The sequence below is a fragment of the Haliotis rufescens genome, unplaced genomic scaffold, assembly GCF_023055435.1.
Source record: "Haliotis rufescens isolate VD_foot unplaced genomic scaffold, xgHalRufe1.0.p SCAF_11, whole genome shotgun sequence".
In the NCBI taxonomy this organism is placed as follows: Eukaryota; Metazoa; Mollusca; class Gastropoda; order Lepetellida; family Haliotidae; genus Haliotis; species Haliotis rufescens.
The window spans coordinates 1,438,607-1,458,166 of record NW_025963791.1 but is presented as its reverse complement, the minus strand read 5'-3'; the positions used below and the strand labels follow the sequence as shown (position 1 = coordinate 1,458,166).

General features: G+C 42.4%; 1 protein-coding gene across 2 annotated transcripts in view; it reads left to right on the top strand.

Moving 5' to 3' along the window:
• The window catches only part of LOC124144573 (cadherin-23-like), a 64,208-nt gene extending 45,007 nt beyond the window's left edge, over positions 1-19,201 (top strand). Inside the window, exons 46-65 of one of the 2 annotated variants that reach the window (XM_046514055.2) lie at positions 613-1,212; positions 1,384-1,499; positions 2,369-2,476; positions 3,033-3,204; positions 3,629-3,720; positions 3,837-3,977; positions 4,586-4,691; positions 6,438-6,841; positions 8,337-8,496; positions 9,309-9,443; positions 11,269-11,411; positions 12,696-12,899; positions 13,073-13,161; positions 13,661-13,744; positions 14,228-14,296; positions 15,139-15,351; positions 15,768-15,905; positions 16,252-16,323; positions 16,560-16,573; positions 17,015-17,151. In XM_046514055.2, coding sequence (XP_046370011.2) covers positions 613-1,212; positions 1,384-1,499; positions 2,369-2,476; positions 3,033-3,204; positions 3,629-3,720; positions 3,837-3,977; positions 4,586-4,691; positions 6,438-6,841; positions 8,337-8,496; positions 9,309-9,443; positions 11,269-11,411; positions 12,696-12,899; positions 13,073-13,161; positions 13,661-13,744; positions 14,228-14,296; positions 15,139-15,351; positions 15,768-15,905; positions 16,252-16,323; positions 16,560-16,572 — 3,059 coding nt within the window. In that variant the 3' untranslated portion in view covers position 16,573; positions 17,015-17,151. Of the gene's footprint in view, positions 1-612; positions 1,213-1,383; positions 1,500-2,368; positions 2,477-3,032; positions 3,205-3,628; positions 3,721-3,836; positions 3,978-4,585; positions 4,692-6,437; positions 6,842-8,336; positions 8,497-9,308; positions 9,444-11,268; positions 11,412-12,695; positions 12,900-13,072; positions 13,162-13,660; positions 13,745-14,227; positions 14,297-15,138; positions 15,352-15,767; positions 15,906-16,251; positions 16,324-16,559; positions 16,574-17,014 lie in introns of both variants that reach the window. The other variant, XM_046514054.2, reaches the window with a different exon arrangement.
• Positions 19,202-19,560: the final 359 nt, after the last annotated feature.

Here is a 19,560-nt window from a genome sequence, read left to right as displayed (position 1 = left end):
TGGGTGCACTGTAATGTTGATTGTAATCTCTGAAAGAACAAGTTCTAAATGTTTTTTTCAGGGCTGAACAAATAATTGTGCCACTAAAGGTTCTCACAGAATTTCGATCTGATTTTAAAATATATACAGCCAAAATATAAATGTCATTTTTGTCTTAGTTTTCTGAGTCAGTGTAAACTGTCAGATCCAATATGTGTGCGTGGTGTGGTATTTCTAAAACCTTAATCATGTACACAACATGGACTGTGGAACTGAAGCTGGTTGGGTGATCCCTGTAAGTCGCTGTAAGAAGGATATCTCGGTTGAAACCTTGGCGTTATATTTGCCTATTAATTGATTATTTATCAATGTTTTGGTGAGTGATTTTATACACGGTTAAGTGTTACATATCATCATAGATCTAACTCTGTATCTGAACAGGGTGTAACGTCGTCCCGCGTCACTTTGATCCCATCAAGTTGCCAGTGTAAAACATATATTCAGTAGAGCTGCAGACCCTCTAGTATTTGGTATCTATTAGACAACCACCACCATCTCTATTATCACCCTTTACTTATGTACAAGCAATCACGTGTGAAGAATCGTTTTAAAGTTAGAACTGTCCCTCCACAGTTGCACAAGGAATATTTACGGTGACAGAAGACGGAAGTCTGGTTACCATAGCGTCTTTGGACCGGGAGACTACACCTGACTACGTGTTCAAGGCTTATGCCGCTGACGAAGGGTCCCCTCCCTGTGTGTCGTCAACTATTGTCAACGTCCACGTTCTGGATGCCAACGACAACGACCCGATGTTCTGTCATCTCAACGTCTGTAATAATAGCGCCATCTACGCCAACATCCTTGAAAAGTCCCCCGTCGGCACCGTCGTAGCACTTCCGCAAGTCCGAGACGATGACATTGGGCAGAACGGAAAAGTGACACTGAGTCTGACCGGAAATGGCAGCGATCTGTTTAATATTGACCCCGAGACCGGATTGGTCCGGATAAAAGAACAAATTGAGATAAACAGGCTGTTTCAGAGGGGCATCTTGTCCGGGAATTTCTCTAATAACGCGACCTTTGACCTTACTATCGTCGCAGAGGATCATGGGACAAATCCGAGGAGCAGCAACGTGACCTTGCACTTATCTATTCAAGAAATTAACGACGGTGCCCCCACATTCAGCAACAACGTCTACAATTACACCATCCCAGAGGAGGAAAATGCAGGTGAGACGAACGACAACATTGTTTTGAATGTTTCATTGTAACTACTGTAACTACATTAAATCAAACGTGGTGTGGAGTTTGCGCTCCATACGTTACCCAGTATCATTATCGGATATTATTGTTGTTATTATTATTATTATTATTATTAATACAAGATGTTACTCGTGTCAGACTATCTAGTCGGTGATGTGGAAGCAAGTGCCAAAAACGCAACCGGGTTGACCTTGACCTACAGCATGATTGGAAGTGGCCAGGCGGATGACCATTTTAAGATCAACGCAAACACGGTATGTCACCTTCTCAAAGACGTTGTACTACAGCTGATAGTGACGTCGTGTAAGGTACTCTATGTAGGTACAGTTATATTTTTGGGGCAGCTAAGGCATGAATACGAGTGCCCTAATGGCATGTTGCACGCTTCACTTGATTCACGTATTTGACTAACGACATATTGCACAAGATCAGAAGCCTTCTGCCTCTTATAGACACGGATTTCAATGTCAGAGTGAAGAAATTCAACCTGTCACCAGAAAAGAAATGTCAGTAACATTCAATCTACAATTTTTCCATTTGTTATTATGATTCAAACAGCGTCTCTTGGGAATGAATTTCCGTACATTTCCGAATACAACCATAACTTATTTCAACACGCAGGCTTCAGGTTACTGTCTCCGTTAAGTGTGTTTAATTTGTTACAATGATGCAGCTTCGTGAAACACAACAGTAAAACATACAAGTAGTCTGCGAAGTTGGAATATGTCCATGAGCATATGTAGATACTAGTATTCATGCACGTGTCAACTTAAGTATTATTATTATTATTATTATAATTATAATTATTATTATTATTATAAACCGCAGGTATCTTGGTACTAGTATATGTTCAAATGCGGTTTTATTCGACAAGTGTAGGGAGCAGTCTCCAAGTTTTCAATCCGACAAAATCGGCTTTTCATGTTATCTTCATCGTAGGTTTAAAACTGAGTTGAGTGAAGAAACACATCTTTCCTACATTGAACCCTTACAGATGTATGACCGTGGACATCAGTATGTCCGAGACAAGCCTAGTGTCTTGCCCGGCGCATGTGTAGGTTGAGTATCTTGTATCCGACATACTTCTCGTAGGTGTCTTACTGTAGCACTGTCTGAATTCCAGGGTTCTATTAAGACGACGGAGGTGCTGGACAGAGAGACGAGGCAGCGGTACTCGTTCGCTGTGCAGGTCAGAGACGGGAGGGTGCCGGAGAGAACAGCCTATGCAGTGGTCAGTATACCTAAAGTTTGAATAGATGATATGAACTAATATCTTACATATAGTTCATCTTCGCGAGGCAAGGGAGTTAACTGACTTTCCACTGGACCTCGACACTCAACTAACTCCATTGCCTCGGGAAGAGGGCTACAGCTCTATAAGATGGGGACAATTATAAGAGATTCCATGCCGCAGGTACTGTGTACGCGGATCCAGAGGAAGGTACACCAATTTGGTCGACTTGTTATAATAATGTAAGTAAGTCATTTGGTGACATGTTTCCAACAAAAATAACAATTTAGTGACTATTATTTGTCTAACAAACACAATTAAATCCATACATTATAACTGCACCACCTTTTCAAAAAACATCTGCATTCACATACCACCCCTTTTCTCAAAAAACGGTATCGACGGGCCTATTGACACACAAAGAATCAGACCTATCATACACGTGCCTACAGTCATACAAACGCACGGACGAACTGACAAACATATTGACCCAAATACCGACCTTTGTATCTAATGATTCCTGTCATAGAAAATCGCTTCTGATTATTTATTTCAGGTAATGGTGACGTTGAGTGACGTGAACGACAACGTCCCCACCTTCTCCCTGCCTGTGTACAGGATTACCATTTCAGAGGACGCCACTCCTCAGAACCTGACCCAAGTCTCCGCCACCGATGTGGACGCTGGCGTGAACGGCAGGGTTACTTACACTCTCACCACTGCAACAGGTACGCGCAAGCAGGACCATTCGTTGGCAGTGTTTATTACCTATGGTGAATAAAATGCAACACCATGTGTCACAAATAACACACACACATATATATAATATATAGTCACCATGTTATCATCCCGTTACATGTGCCTGACATCCGAAGAAACATCTGACTGGAGCGGAATGGGTGTGTGTGTGTGTGTGTGCGTGCTCCCCGTATTTGTGTGTGTGACTGACGTCAATATGATACTCGTGATTCTTCTGGAAGATTTTTAGATTAAAGGTATTTTGACTCAGTCTTACCAACGTGTTCAAATATGGAGTTCCTGGTTCTTTTATCATATTTGTCACTTGGGTGTTAATCACATGTAAATCTACAAACTCACATTACCATTGCCAGGAGGGTGTCTTATATTCTGAACTTTCTTATCTTCCAAAAGATGTTTTTGTCCTGGACCCTACGTCAGGCCAGCTGCGTCTAAACGGGTCCCTTGACAGAGAGACGCAAGCGACCTACGTCCTGACCGTCATGGTGAGTAGACGAACTAACTATAGCCTTGTCATAGAAACAGTATGCATACAAGAACATGTCCAAAGACTGACTTCTTTGAATTTGTTCAGACATTATCTCAATCATATTTGAACCAGGCAACGGACGGCGGCTCCCAACCACTGAATTCCACGTCACAAGTTATCGTCACTGTGTCAGACGTTAACGACAACGCCCCAACGTTTGTCAACGTCCCCTACATCGTGTACATCGCAGAGAACAGTCCCCCTGGTCAGGCGGTGAGTACATCGAATACCCATGTGTACATCACAGAGAACAGTTCGACCAGTCAAGCAGGGAGTACCCTGAATACCCATGTGTACATCACAGAGAACAGTCCCCCTGGTCAGGCGGTGAGTACCCCGAATACCCATGTGTACATCACAGAGAACAGTCCCCCTGGTCAGGCGGTGAGTACCCCGAATACCCATGTGTACATCACAGAGAACAGTCCCCCTGGTCAGGCGGTGAGTACCCCGAATACCCATGTGTACATCACAGAGAACAGTCCCCCTGGTCAGGCGGTGAGTACCCTGAATACCCATGTGTACATCACAGAGAACTGTCCCCCCGGTCAGGCGGTGAGTACCCTGAATACCCATGTGTACATCACAGAGAGCAGTCCCCCTGGTCAGGCGGTGAGTACCCTGAATACCCATGTGTACATCACAGAGAACAATTTGTTTTGCTTTTTTATTTGACAATCAAAGACTCTTCTCTCTGGAAAAAAAACAGGTTGTCTTTCTTGAGTTTCCTTATCGTAATCAATTATTTATATCAAGTGTTCTGCCGTTTATTCATAATCCTATTGTAAGACATCGTTTGCTATATTCCTGTCACTGTCCAGTTGGTGCACGTTCTGGCGACAGATCCGGACCAGGGACTGAATGGACGGGTGGTATACTTCCTCCAACCAGATGCAGGAACAGATGTCTTCCAGATCGACGCGCTAGGTAATCCTCACACCAAGAGAATTGTTTCATTTATGTATGCCCTTTAAAAGCCTTGTTAAACGTTTATACACAGTATAAACGGCCAAACAATGCTCTATGCAGAAAGTTATACATATCCACTGCACGTGTTTTTGTAGAAAATGTTAAAAACATGTGCAGCTTAGGCAGCCGAAACTACACGTGCAATGAGGGTATATAAATGAGACAGACGGCATGTCAAACACTCACACTGATACAAAACCACCGCAGAAATGCCACGACTGACACCCGAACAGGGCGAGCGGGCCTTTGGGTATTTTGCAGATTGGAGCCACCCATGCCAACATTGCTAGAACGTTTGGTTGCTCCCGTGTTGCTGTATTTAACTTGATGCAACGTTACAGACCGGGCAAACATCATACAGGCCAAGAAAAGGCAGACCCAGGGTAACCACGCCCACTGAAGACGCATATTTGCGTACTTTGCATCAGGTTATTCGACAGAAATGACTAGGCAACACAGGGCTCAAGGAATTAGGGCTCACAGAGGACAGCGCAACATCGTCGTCAGAGATTGAGATGGGCCCAGACTGCAGCGATGTGACTGGCAGATGATCGTCTTCACTGATGGAAGCCGGTTCTGTCTGTTCAGAGATGATGGAAGACGGCGGCATGTTGCATTCAAGAAGTCGTGCAGTATGGTGGAGGGGGTTGTTTTGGTGTGGGGTGGAATTTATGGGCAAAAGAGACATCATCGTTAACTGAAATTTGACAGCTCAGCGTTACATGAATGGTATTCTTTGTCCGATTGTCCTACCATTTCTACAACAGCTGCCACGTGCTGTTCTTTATCAGCATGACAACGTCAGACCCCATATAGCCCGAATCATGCAGAACTCCCTTGCAGCAAACAAATACAACGTGTTGCCGTGGCCTGCACGCTCCCCAGACTTGTTCCCCATAGAACACCTCTGGGGCGTCATGGATCGCCGTGTTCAAGCGACACATCATCCAGCCAAGAACTGATCCAGGCCTTCCAAGAAGAATGGCAACGTATCACACATGACGTTCTCAAACAGCTGCCTTTTTCTGTGCGCCGGAGAGTTTTTGCGTGTCTTGTAGCATTGGGTGGTCATACACGCTATCAATGTGACGTGTCATTGAACTTGAGCGATTTTAGATGTGTGTGCCCTTTGTCCATTAGGTTGAAAGCTTGTTTTTGTTACCCCACCTCAAGTCTGGCAACTGTCATGCCAATATCGGATGTTTTCCTTTAAAATGTTGATTTCGTTGAGATTTGATCTTTTCAATACATGTTTAACTACACATCTAACTTTTTAAACTGGAATGATTTAAAACAACGGTAAAGTCAGTATAGATACAGCAGATGAATAACTGATTATTTGTTTTCGTTGCTTCGGTACTTAATCCATCATCAACGATATTTCGGGGCTATTTGGTGATCTTGTGTCAAAGAGTTCATTTATTAAGCCGCAGACGAGTGAATGAGATGCCAATTCTCTGATGGAATAGTTCTGAAACGGCGTAAAACCTTATTCGCTCACCCACTCATTTCTAAGTTTACATCGTCATATCATAATGATTGCACTGTATCTTATGAACAGTAGAACCTCGTCAATCTGGACAGTACTGTTCCCAGAGAAAATGTCTAGTTTACCATTAATTGGAGTAATGTGTCTGTGTATGCATGTGTGATCTAACAGGGATTCATTGTACACATATATTATTTGAATTCTACCCTACACAGATGGCAAGGTGACCTCTGTGCGCTCACTGGACTTCGAGCACAAAGAGGTGTATGACTTGACCGTGATGGCCGAGGATCTCGGGACCCCCTCTCTGAACTCCAACACCACCATCACCGTCCACGTGAACGACACCTACGACACCAAGCCGCAGTTCACGCCCGACTTCTACAGCGTGAAGGTGTCTGTGGCAACCCCTGTAGGGACGCCACTAAATGTTACACTCAACGCCGGAAACGGCAACTTCTACTACACTCTAACTTCTGGGAACGACGGCAACCTGTTTGACATTGTGCCCGATACTGGCGTTATGAGGGTGGCCGGGGATATAGTAACACAGGGCAACGTTCTCCTGACAGTCATGGCGTCGGATAGACGACCTTCCCCAAGTACCGATACAGCTAATGTGAGTCAAAATATTATGATACTTCTTTCATCGGTTATTAACATTTATGTAGGAAAGTAATCCATGCATCGGTAAAAAATAGCACCTTGCCATATGTACATCTTCCCGAGGCAAGGGAGTTAAAAGTCCAGCTTCCACCCTTGCCGACCTAGGCTGGAATTCCTGAGTTACATTTTGGCTTGACTAACGAGTCCTATCGCGTGACGAACTAGACATCCGGTTCGTAAACAATATGGATTTCAACGTGCAGATTTCGGCCGACTGCAGGATTTGCAAAGCATGTGTACTGCAACTGGGCGTCAACAGATATTTTCCAAATCTTTTTATGTTTTATTAATCAAGGTGATCACGTAATTTAACGCACCTCGCGAACTAAGACCCGTTTTATTACAATATAGATCTTGATTATCGATAAGATCGTCTTCACTGGGCGCCGCCATTTCGTTTGAAGCAAATACAAGTGATAAGAGTGGTGGCATCTGAATGGTCAATGGGAGGGACATTGAAGGAGCATAACTCATAATAGCCACCGGTGGCGCTAAGATGGAGCCAAAATTTTCCAGCACAGTTCGGCCAGGGTGGAAACTGGACTTTAACAATCAGTTAACTCCCTCGCTTCAGGCAGATATAAGTGTACAGCTGAAACAGAAGCGCGAAAACACAGTAGAAAAGAATTATATTACATTGTGTCAAACATATGCACTTATTAGTGTTTTAACAACATGAAAAAACGACAAAACATAACACTATACAGTCATTGCACAAGTCATATATTTTTTCATACACTTGTTTATTTAACGACAATAACACAATGTATATTTTGTTAGTATATAACGATTACTGCGGATAATCTTGATTTTTTTTTTAACGTGGTCATTACTTTAAAATGGCTCAGCTTGCTGCGCGGTAGGTGCGTGCCTGTGTTCCAGACCATATAATGTAATGACTCGCACTAGAGCAGAACCACAGACATGTATGTCCATATATTTTCTGTCCAGTCGTGTCATATGCATTTTCCAGGATGATCGAGTCTGACCAACGACTAGTGAAAACAATCCATGGTACATATAGAAATGTCATGTGTAGAAAGTAAAACGTTTTCATTGCTACGTGACAAAAACCTTTCGCTCATGAGCGTAGAATTTCAGTCGGTGGGAATGAAAAGATTAATCAGTTATAATATTCCATGGACATATCTTTCTGATCTGGTGGGCTCGGGGCAGAATAGGTTCCCAGTACCATAAGCTATCTCAGGAGCCGACTAAACTCAGGATCGGGTCACACTATGTTGCCTGACAACTGATCGCCATCGTGCTCCGACGACGTTAGACGTTGCTCATGCTGTCAACCTCTGGTTTGCCTCGATCATTTACAGGCAGCAGTGATGTAGCTGAAATACTGCTGTCTGCATAACGCAACATTCTCATACTGTAGTGATCAGTGCACGAAGATCACCCCTTATAAAACGTTAAGAGAAAGTACAAATGTCCACCAGATACTCATCTCCATAACGAAACCGGATGTGACGTTTCCAAAACCCGAGTATCGCGTGAGCTTGCCTGAAAACTTGACCCCTCCTGTGAAACTGCTGGACCTGAACACCTCGGCCGAGCTGCAGGGGATCCCGGTGACGTACACGATGACGTCACAGACAGGTAAGACTATTTTGTACATCACATAACATCACAATAGATACCTTTCCTGCAGCCAGATGGGAGCGGTGCTAAGTACATAACAAAATACATGGGAAAAATTGTTGAAATGGGCGAACCATTTTGTTCAATCATGGCAGCACATTATCTCAAATGGTACCTGTGTGAAACATTTGATTACAATAATGTCCATTCGTATTTTCTATTCTTTACTAATCATCAGGAAAATACAGAAGAAACTTGACTTCGATTCCCGGCCGTGTGACACCAAGACGTTACTTGTTTAATGGACCCGTGAAGATCCGGGCTAGAATAGGTCTTCAGCAACCAATGCCCGACGTAAAAGGCGACAATGCTTTCGTAAGAGGCGACTAACGGGATCGAGTGGTCAGGCTCGCAGACTTGGTTGAAGCATGTCATCGATTCCAATTGCGTAGATCGATGCTCATGATATCAATCACTGGATTGTCTGGTCCAGACTCGATTATTTACAGACCGCCGTCACATAGCTGGAATATTGCTGAGTGCAGCGTAAAACAACAATCCAACCAACCAACTTGTTCAACGTTGTTAGCTTGCATGGCACTCGGCTTTAAAGTGATAAAACAAGACTGGTTGGGGTATTCATGTTAAACTGCGGCATAAATCCGGACCTGAAGCAGACACACACACACACTCACGCATGCACATCACTATAGAAGTGCAATGATCTTGAACGCGACGTTAAACCCCGTGTCATCTCGCCTCCCTACATAACCTTGCCCATCTGGTCGTGTGGTCGAACTCACCTGTGTTGATTATTCTTCCGTTTGAAGATGCCTTCATGGTCAACAGTTCTACTGGAGAGCTGATGTGCATCAAATCTCTGGACCGGGAACAAACATCAGAATACAAATTGCAGATACAAGTTTCCATAGTGACACCGTCCTCGACAAGATCTAAACGTGCAGGTAAGGCAATCAACTTGTAGGTTTGAAATTTATCCCACTTGCTACTTCCAGCTATACACAATCAGGATATATCTCCAGACTATACACAATCAGGATATACCTCCAGACTATACACAATCAGGATATACCTCCAGACTATACACAATCAGTATATACCTCCAGACTATAAACAATCAGGATATACCTCCAGACTATAAACAATCATATACCTCCAGACTATACACAATCAGGATATACCTCCAGACTATACACAATCAGGATATACCTCCAGACTATACACAAATCAGGATATACCTCCAGACTATACAGTACACAATCAGGATATACCTCAGACTATACACAATCAGGATATACCTCCAGACTATAAACAATCAGGATATACCTCCAGACTATAAACAATCAGGGTATACCTCCAGACCATAAACAATCAGGATATACCTCCAGACTACACACAATCAGGATATACCTCAAGAATATACAAAAGGTATATACCTCAGACTATACACAATCAGGATATACCTCGGACTATACACAATCAGGATATACCTCAGACTATACACAATCAGGATATACCTCCAGACTATACACAATCAGGATATACCTCCAGACTATACACAATCAGGATATACCTCAGACTATACACAATCAGGTTATACCTCAGACTATACACAATCAGGATATACCTCCAGACTATACACAATCAGGATATACCTCCAGACTATACACAATCAGGATATACCTCCAGACTATACACAATCAGGATATACCTCCAGACTATAAACAATCAGGATATACCTCCATACTATACACAATCAGGATATACCTCCAGACTATAAACAATCAGGATATACCTCCAGACTATACACAATCAGGATATACCTCCAGACTATACAGTACACAATCAGGATATACCTCCAGACTATAAACAATCAGGATATACCTCCAGACTATACACCATCAGGATATACCTCCAGACTATACAGTACACAATCAGGATATACCTCCAGACTATACAGTACACAATCAGGATATACCTCCAGACTATAAACAATCAGGATATACCTCCAGACTATACACAATCAGGATATACCTCCAGACTATACACAATCAGGATATATCTCCAGACTAAACACAATCAGGATATACCTCCAGACTATACACAATCAGGATATACCTCCAAACTATACACAATCAGGATATACCTCCAGACTATAAACAATCAGGATACACCTCCAGACTATACACAATCAGGATATACCTCCAGACTATACAGTACACAATCAGGATATACCTCCAGACTATAAACAATCAGGATATACCTCCAGACTATACACAATCAGGATATACCTCCAGACTATACAGTACACAATCAGGATATACCTCCAGACTATACAGTACACAATCAGGATATACCTCCAGACTATAAACAATCAGGATATACCTCCAGACTATACACAATCAGGATATACCTCCAGACTATACACAATCAGGATAACTAAGTCACATGGGTTGTACACACATGTTGTGGAGTTGACTTTGATCTATTGACTGTTGACGTAGTTACTATTAGTCTGACCAAATAGATGTATTGTTTTACGGGGGTTTTAGAAACTGCAGGACACACTTGCAGAGACAGAAAACTATGATTTTGGCTTCGAATCCCGGTTCGCCCCGATTATTTTTCTAGGTTTGTCAGCACCATACCCGTGCCCGTGGTTTTCACCGAAGTGGTAAACGTCTAAGACCTGTATCACTTTAAATAATATTGAGTTTCTATGATGTAAATACGATATATATTTTTATAAACACGAATGTTTGATTCCAGCGGAGGCCAACGTGGTTGAAGTGATAGTTACAGTCCAAGACAGGAACGATAACCCACCCCGCCTCCAGGCGCCCGGTGGGGGGACACTGGTCTACGGCATCCCAAGCTCTGCGGCACCAAACTACTTGGTGGTTCAACTCAGGGTGAGGCACTGTTAGGGTTGAATGTTACAGTAATGATGATTCCATGGGAATATTGACCTACTGTGGCAAGAAGTAGCCATCACTTTAAAGGAAACCGTCAAAGCCTCAGGTGTATTCATCTTAGTATCTAAGTCACATTCAAACTGCCACACAAAATGGAAGCCTGGAGCCTTACATGTACACTCACGTATCAACAAGGACGGCACCAGGTGTTCTAGGAACGGGTCACGCTCTGCATTTCGGGTAGCGTCCGTGTAAGGACTTGATGTCAGGTGCATCACTTGTTGTACACGGTATTACTGTCTGTGGTATCATCTTCCATAGGCAAGCGAGTTACGTAACTGACTATTAAAGTCCAGTGTTCACCCTTGCCAAACTAGATTGAAATTATGGAGTTATATTTTGAAAGTACCGACGAGTCTGTCCATAGTCCAATCAAAATCACGTGACAATATTGACATCCGGTTCATAAACACCATGGCGACTGCCGTGCAGATTTCGAGAGCATGTGTCCCGTTTAACGGGCGATTTTCCAAATCTTTTCATAATGTTAATCAAGGTCCTCAAGTGATTTGATGCACTTCGCGAGGTAAGACCCGTTTTATTACAATAAAGATCTTGAATATTGATCAGATAGTCTTGACTGGGCTCCGCCATTTTGCTGGAAGTGATATTAGAGGTGGAACATGATTAGTCAGTAGGTGTGATAAGTAAGGGACATATCTCGTAAAAGACACAGATCGCGCTATGATCGGACCACGAAATTCCAGCTCAGCTCGGCAAGGGTTGAAACTGGACTAACAGTCAGTAAACTCCCTTGCCTCGGGGAGATGCTGTGCTTCACATATACGGCTATCCTTATACTTCTTAGAGGACATATACTTCTTAGCAGACTTTTAGAATGTTACGATTGAATAGGTTTATGTTCTGTGATATGTCTGTAATATGACAAAATAATTATGCGTCAACATACTGTCCACCTTTAGATAGGGATGCTCCCTACATTTTACATGTTAGTTACACACATTACAGATCCGCTTTTGAATGATATGGACTTACCATCTGTGCACCTCACTCTTTTTGATAACACAGATAAGTGCTCGATTGTACCGACGACTTCGAATTAAAGGGGTTCCAGTGTATTTGGTTTCTGTCAGCACCCATTTGAAAGGAATCTCCATGATTCCCGAATTTGAAACATGCAACTGTGGTGTCAGTTAGAAATATACTGGACACACGTGTGCTGCGTAGCGTGTACCAACAGCGTGTCATCCTCTGCTTCAGGCGGCGGACCCGGATGAAGGGGCAAACAGTGTTGTCCTGTTCACAGCTACTTCCGGGGACACAACTCTGTTTGGCGTGAACCCTACTTCCGGGGCAGTGCGGTCTCTGGTCAAGATGGTGTCAGTGACCGCCACTGAATTCACACTGACAGTCAACGCAACAGATGACGACGGAAACGGACAATCCACGTCCATGAAGCTTAAGGTTATTGTTTATCTTTTTTAACAACACACCTCTACCTAGACATTTAGTTCTTCCTATCTTCCTCCTCGTGTTCATAAACTAACATTTATATATACATTCACATAAATTTGATCTGCGGTGACAGAACTGCGTTTAATTGTTTAATGATTTTAATAGAATGTATTATTTATCAGATCCTAGTTATAAAGGAGACTGAGAGGTTTGGCCTGGTAGCTCATATGCAACCGTCGGAGTTTAACAGACGCGAGGATGCCATCATTGCGTGAGTATATCCATACCGTATACATCTCCATGTTATGTTATTGGTACATCCAGTTCAGCTTATATTAACACTGAACAAGAGTTCCAAATGAAAGATAATTAATTCGTAATCGCTCATCTCAAAGCTGATTCGACCCCTATGATAGGGAGGAAGGAAAGGGAAACATTTTGAAAGCATTTCATCCATCGCGTCTTAAATCTCCTATTCAGATATAATATGTGTTTTATTCAGCCCAATGTATCATTCGGTTGTCTTAACATCTTATTACTTGTTTTAAAATCCCATTACTTGTCTTAAAATTCCAACCGTTACTTGTCCTGAAATCCCATCCATTACTTGTCCTGAAATCCCATTACTTGTCCTGAAATCCCATTACTTGTCCTGAAATCCCATTACTTGTCTTACAACACAAGTTTGCTGTTAAGAGACACGTCCCGGTTAACAAGGTTCCACTCAAAGTGTGATGTTACTAAATGAAGCGTCACATTGTTCTGTGCAGGAATCTGAGCCGGATCCTAGGCCTGGAGGTCCAGCTGGAGGCGGTGGAGCCACACACGGAGAACAGCAAGCTGGTCTTGACCAAGTGAGTGACTTCATCGTTGTGAACACGTCCTTGGAAGATAACAGCACTCGCCTCTGTTCAGGTCTCTCGTGAAATGAGGCACTGATCCACACATACACTGGCTGCAGTGGTTTACTGTCGTTAAATACATCATCATTAAGGATGCTCCAGCTGTTGTTTGTTTGTTTGTTGTTTAATGCCACACTCAGCAATATTCCAGCTATATGACGGCGGTCTGTAAATAATCAAGTCTGGACCAGACAATCCAGTGATTCACATTATGAGCATCGATCCACGCAATTGGGACACAATGACATGCATCAATCAAGTCAACGAGCCTGACCACCCGACCCCGTTAGTCGCCTCTTAACGGGATGGGGTGGTTAGGTTCTCTGTGTCAGTATGATGACCTGTGGTGTAACTTACAGAAAAGCAATCTCTGCTCCACAACGTCGTTTGAGTTGGTATGCGCTACATTGAAACACGTTTTTACATTTGTTTCAGATCGGACGTGTATTTCCATGCTGTTGATCCGCAAACAGGGAAGGCCGTGTCTTTTGAGAAGATCAAGAGGTCAGTTGTATAAGTGTTGCATATTTTATTACTAACCTTACAAATACATGGTATTTTCTTATTTTATGCCGCTATGTATTTATTAAAATACTTTTATCCCATGTAAAACTACATGTATGCACAGTCATGTACATGTGGCACTGCTTTTTAATTATGTTACCGAAACACCCATGCTTCCTACATCAGCCGCCAAGTAACTGTTGTAATCATTCCTTGGTACGTGGGAAACAGGTTGCGATATCTACCAATGCAGGATGTTTGTTGTAAATTTGTGTTCATGTTCCTGAAACGTCTTTGCTTCTGTCATGATTGTTTATTAGCCAAAGAGACAGTATATCAGTATATTCATCATGCTGACCAAACTATAATTTTGTTAAACTATAACAATGGGAATACTTCGAATTACACGATTTCGTAATTGAAATAGAAGTGATGTTCCAGGCATGACATAGGCAATGTCATCTATAAAAGGCATGTTAAGAAGACCAGTGTCAGCCACGTGATTACCTGGAATAATAACTCCACGTAATTCTGGGTAGTGATTGACACCATTCAAGAGCGTAGCTAGCCAAGCACCTGTGTGGGTGTTCCGTTCCAGATGGAATAACTTGGTACATTGAAGAAATAAACAGTCCATTTTGATACCAGGGAAAAGTAAACATGTATCGACTTAAGTGATGCTACCACTTAAGTGCTGTTAAATGAAGGACCAAGACGCTACATGTGTATTTATGAAGTTCGTGTTGAGTGATATACCAAGGTCGTGTTAATTGATGGAGTTCGAGCTAGTTTCACCGTATCATGTAGACGACATCAGTAACTGATACAAGCATTCTCCCCAGTCTCGTGACGGCCAACGAAGTCGCCATCAACCAGCTTCTGGGCGTGCTGAAGGTGTTGTCCGTTACCCTGGCGCCGACCATCATGCCGAGGTTCAACAGCACTAGTCAACCCTACACCATCAGCGAGGCCGAGATTGCCATCATTGTCATCGCCGGGGTCATGTTTATAGGTAGCGTGGCTGCAGTTGTCGCCATCATCAAAATATGGAAACAGTGAGTGAAACTGGGTCTTGGTTCTCAGAGAAGACAAGTAGTTTGATAGGTAGCAATGTTTGTGAAATGCACTAGGCGGCAAAGTAGTTATTTCTGGAACGAATAATACCTTGCCAGGTTTATCCCTTGTGTAACACGACCTGTAACAAGATCTGGGTTCGAATCTCAGGTTTGTCCCGGCAATGTGTTTTGAAACTGTAAGCGGTCCTCATGGGTTTCACCCAAGTGGTGAATGTCTTTAAATGGCGTAACTTTTTTGGATTTTTCCCCACGTTAAGCCGCCCTGCTTGACATAATTTATACAACGTTCCGAATCAGCGTTACACGCAACTCGTCAACTCTATCCCTAGCTCTTCTAGGAAGTAGATAAGGTCGACTGTGTTAATTCAGGAGTGCTATTAATCTGCGTGTCACAGGTATGAGGAGTGGAACGTGAAGCAGGAGAAGGCGAAGATGGCCCGGCAACGCCAGAAGAAGATGACGGAGGAGAGAGCAGTGGACGAAGGCTTCAATGAGACCAACTTAGACTCGGACACTGCAGATCCAATTGACCCGTGAGTCCTGGTAGACCTCGGTCTTAGTGTAGGTGTGCATGTTTACATGAAGCCAAGGGGTTAGTATTCGAGATGAGAGTTCAGGAACTGACCTTATGGGTTTGAGCCGGACAATTGTTAATCACCCATACTATCGAATGATATACACAGCACCCAGGGTGTAGTGCTTGATGGACATGCGCATGCGTTCCTCTTCAGCTTGTACCATATGTTGCGGTTACACTAAAGGGTTTGTTGTGACATTTAATTAATATGCCATATCCCTAAAACGACTCGTATCGATGATAGAGGTGCTTCAGCACTGTCTTTATAAGGTCAGTGTTACATTACACATTCTGTGTTTCAGAGATGCGAGTGAAGACTCTGCTTCCAGAGACTTCAGTCCCGGGATTCATCTGCGGGCCTCGAGGATGGCGGAGTAAGTCAGTCACTCTTCTACTGTCCTAATGTCAATATAACATTCTTAGGGACTGTTTACAGAAGTAAAAACAGAAGCATGAAATCAATAGTCACATATGAAACTTTCAGAAGGCTTATTTCTCGTATGAGTCCATTTTGGTTTTACTTAAAATTAGTTGTATGTTTATTGACTATTTTTCTATTGGACAAGATTTCATGTTAACCTGATTTGAATGTTTTGTTCATGCAACACAGGATACTATATTGAGGTAAGTAACATTAGATAGAACCACTTTGCATGAGTCTGTCGCAGTGCATGTCAGCCCAATTGGTAAACAAACCAACATATATACAAGGATTTGCTTTGCATGCTTGCTTGTATCCTTATCTTCGTTTCAATTAAACTCTAAGTCCAGTGTGACATGGGTTATTGTGTTTACGTATCCCAACGGCATGGCTCGTTCACGCTGTCAACTACTGGTTTTCTTTGCGGGACTCGATCATTTACAGACTTCCCAGCATGATTAACAAGAATATTGCAAACTGCTCTAATGGAAATTATTCACCTCACTCTAATTTCAGTCAGGATGTGACACCAATACAAGTTACAATACATTTTCCCAATCTTAAAGGCGTTTTTTTCCAATCTAAGACATACTTTTAAACACTTTCAAATTTGGAACCTTCATATGTGTGAATTTTTATGTCAGATCGCTGAAGTCGCTGCAGTCGAGACGGAGGTCGGTGATATCCATGGAGGAGCAGGAGAAGGTGATTACGCTGGGCGAGGAGCCCAAAAGCGACAACATCATTGATCTGCGGAACCAACTTGCTAGTCTGGAACTGGACAAGGTCATCGATATGTTTGACACTGTAGATTCCTCTACTGACGATATAGGTCCGAAAGACCAATCAGACGACAAGGTAGTATATGACGTCGAAACCGGAAGGAGTTCCGCAGTGCCGAACGCGTCACAGATACCATCAACCTCTGGAAACAAGCCGGGTGGTGTTAAAAGAACGACTACATCCGGTGGGATAGCTTCTCAAGAACCGAACACTGAATCTGATATCTATCTTGTGCCCATAATGGATGATTCCCGGGGCAGAAAAGATGATGAAATTGTTGGGGCCGACAAAAACAATATCAAGTCCAAAAATGTGAGATTTACGAGCGCAGTCAATATAGATCAACCAGACAGTGGCAATTCTTCCGACAGTGAAAATATGGAGTCATTGAGGAAAGAAGAACATTATAACCCATGGCTGGACACAACGAGAGATACGCACACGGGAGAATTAGTCACTACGCTGTAAAGAGATTGTTGAAAAAAAGGCACATAACTGATGACCGGTAAAGCTCGCGTGGGCCTCCAGCAGAATATGATGCACGGTTAATGTTGAAACGATATACTCGTACATCACTGTGATACGTACAATCTTGACTGAAATACTGCTCAGATACACAAAATATGACAAACACTTCACTTTTGATATATGATCATCCATATATCACCATCATAAAACCCTGACCTGTAAAATGATAAGAACTATTGTCACATCAATCGAACCAGCTGTGGGAGGCGAGTCAATACTAATCGATAATGTGTGTCTCAGCTGAGCGTCACTGTATAGGAATGTACCACACAACAACATCGCACATTTATGGTGTTGCCAGCTGTTTCTAATGGCGCTTTTACTGGTGAAAGGATTCATGATACTGCTGGTCAGTCATCATGGTATAGTGTCAAGTTCAACAAAATGAGTGCAATAATGTGTATACACAGTGTATAGCGTGAAGAAGTGAGTTTAATTATAATTTAGTTTTTATCAATTTAATATTTCATGTATATATTGAGATATATACAAATTATATATACTCTATTTTTATACACATTGTATGATGCACGTTAATACTCAAATATTGTATATATTGTAACAAAAAAATTGATATCCCAACCAGTTAATGGGAACGGGTGACCTAGTCGTCTGAACCGCGCAGTTCGCTGTGCCCTTGTGCACGCCAGATACTTACATGTCAAATTGCGGGTTCGAATCCCAGTTCGACCCGATTATGTTTCTAGGTTTGTCTGCACCAGCTCATGGGTTTCTCCAAAGTGGTAAACGTCAAAGACCTGCATCACTTCGGGCTTTCCTCCCACGTTCAGCTGACACGCCGCGATATAACTTGAATACTGTTAATGCGACGTTAACCCCAACTCACTCACTCACACACAAACTCAGTCATCTCAACATAAATCTAAAATCACTTATATATATTCTCATTTGACTCTCCATAGCTCGAAAATGTAGTTATATCTACATACAGCTAGTTTTTAGTAAGTATTAATGAATAGGGTACGTAACACATACAGCCATACCCGGATGTCACAAAGTCCTTGAGTGACGTTATTTCATGGAAATAGCGAATGTCGGATATATGGAACTGTATGAATAATTGCATCGAGTTGTGTAGCAAACTGTACCCCTACCCGCTACATATACGGTTATACATATGTGGGAGTGTGTGATGGTCCACGAGGCATTGCATAAATTACACGGGAGTTATAACTGGATCTGCTTTTTGAATGAGTTTTTAATGCATATAAATGGTTTTCAACATTTGTTTTGAGGATGTAAGAAAGATGTGTATGATGGCCACTTTAAGCCAGTGTGATTGAAGGAAGAGTGTGGCTAACTGATGACGTCAACCGAACAAATCTGGATTGCTGTCATTATTTATTTTCATTCATAATAAGTGGTATCATCTCTAAATCATCCACAATTTTATAATTTCAATTGACAATTAATAAGATAAATAGACATTAATATTTTGCTTTTTCTTCTTCTGAATGTATTAGTATTTCGTTATGAAATAAATACGTTCCTTTTCTTAACTGTTCTCGTATATGTAAGTCTATGTTAAAGTATGAAGTTACCATCGGCTTAGCACTAAAATCTCTTTATGGAACGGGGCCCATTGACAACTTCCCAAGAGAGATGACATATACAGCATAACCTAATGATTCCAAATACTCCATGTTCCGGACAATTAATTGAATAGGATTCTTTGTCTTCTGGAGGACCCTGTTTGTTATATATGCATACGTCATTTGCTCGAACCACTTCAAGGGTTCCCTACAAAATATATGATGATAAAACACACCAACTTGAGGAACTTCTCGAGACAGTTGCAGTGGTAGACATCGGTGCTTGTTTGGTTGCGTGCGAGGTTCAAGGTATGGAAAAGGAATAT